At 34.9% G+C, this 1819-nt stretch overlaps 1 protein-coding gene across 1 annotated transcript in view; it reads left to right on the forward strand.

Annotated features, from left to right (window-relative positions):
• The window catches only part of LOC107608638 (polygalacturonase-like), a 2945-nt gene extending 1608 nt beyond the window's left edge, over nucleotides 1–1337 (forward strand). The window contains exons 3-4 of the mRNA XM_016310366.2: nucleotides 477–995; nucleotides 1081–1337. Of these exons, the coding sequence (XP_016165852.1) occupies nucleotides 477–995; nucleotides 1081–1308 (747 nt within the window). The 3' untranslated portion in view covers nucleotides 1309–1337. The remainder of the gene's footprint in view (nucleotides 1–476; nucleotides 996–1080) is intronic.

The following is a 1819-nucleotide window of genomic DNA, read 5'->3' on the forward strand; positions in this document are numbered from 1 at the left end:
CTATATATATATATTAAACATCAAATTAGTTATCGCATATGAATATATGTGTAAATTATTTTCGATATATATTTTGTATTAGTATTTTATACGAATTACTTTAACCGATTTTTTACAATACTTAACATGATTGTAAATATAAAGTATAAACAGTGTATTTTGGCATATTTTTCTGAAGTTGTGTGTTGTAAATTATTTTTACATTTTAAACAAAAATATATGGTAAACATGGTAGAAATTGAGGTGCGTCAGTTTCACCTAGAGTCAGACTGTACCTCAGTTTAGTTTTCACCTGTGAAACATACACTTATGTAACGATTGTTTTCATGTTAAGGCAACTGTTGCAAATTTTCACCAAAAATTATATGTAAATTATATGACGATTCTGAAGTAGTACGTAAAGGCAACTGTTGCAAATTTGCACCAAAAAATATATATCTGATTCCTAATTATTAACGATGTGTTTGTTGGAACAGAATTTCGGTTTCAATTTCGTGAAGCATTCAGTTGTAGGATCAATAACTTCAAAAGACAGCAAAAACTTCAACGTAGACATTTTGGGGTGCCAGAACTTCACATTTGATGGCTTCAAGATCAGCAACCCTGGAAACAGCATCAACACCGACGGAATCCACATGGGAAGATCAACTGACGTCAAGATCCTCAACACTAACATCGCCACCGGCGACGACTGCATCTCGATCGGCGACGGAAGTGTTCAGACCACCATCTCCAATGTGAAATGTGGACCCGGCCATGGCATCAGCGTTGGAAGCCTTGGCAAGTTCACCACTGAGCTTCCCGTGCAAGATCTTACTGTGAAGCAGGTCACTTTCACAAACACTGATAATGGCCTCAGGATCAAGACTTGGCCTAGTGCCCCTGGCACTTCTCCTATTTCTGGTCTTACTTATCAAGATATTACCATGATTAATGTCAAGAATCCTATTATCATTGATCAGGAGTATTGTCCTTGGAATCAGTGCTCTAAACAGGTATTAATAATAATAATAATCATCTTTTAATCAATTCTAATCGATTATATATATTCTTATACAATTTTGTGCTTTGTATATATAGAGTCCATCGAAAATAAAGATAAGCAATGTTACCTTCAAGAACATTAGGGGAACTTCAGGAACACAGGAAGGAGTGAGTCTCATATGCAGCAGTGGTGTACCTTGCGAGGGAGTGGTGCTAAGTGATGTCGACCTCACTTTCAACGGTTCTCCGGCGACCGCCGTGTGCCGTAACGCCAAGCCGATGATTCAGGGAAAATCTCCTAAATGCACTGCTCCAGCAGCTTAATTGCATTGGCTTAACACCACCAACATGGCTCTTCTTTCTTTTTTGTTCTTAATTAATTATTTATCTTTTATTATGGTAATCAAGCTGATAAACTAAGCCATCCTCCTATGGAGAGATGTAGTGCTTTAGGAGAGTAGTATGTTACTGTATAGTACAATAATTGTGATTGTGATGCTATGCTCAGCTATGTTTCAGCATTTTTCATAAATAAAAATAACTTGGTCTAATCTTGGAACTATTTTTAACATTCAATACTCAATAGTTAATGCTAGCTTACGGATTCAATTTTCAAACAACAATAAGGGAAAGTTTAGAGGCTCTGTACTTTTATTAAAATTTAACTAGTATTTAACCAATCAAAGAAGAGTGAGTCATTTTATACTATTAAGTATAATCTAACACTATTATAAATATTAATAATGACTAATTGATGACTACAAATCACAAAATCTATCACGTAAAATTCTTCTGTATGTAATATAACATGTATAAACAAACAAATCCCACTACA

This window comes from Arachis ipaensis, chromosome B07 (genome assembly GCF_000816755.2).
Source record: "Arachis ipaensis cultivar K30076 chromosome B07, Araip1.1, whole genome shotgun sequence".
Taxonomy (NCBI): domain Eukaryota; kingdom Viridiplantae; phylum Streptophyta; class Magnoliopsida; order Fabales; family Fabaceae; genus Arachis; species Arachis ipaensis.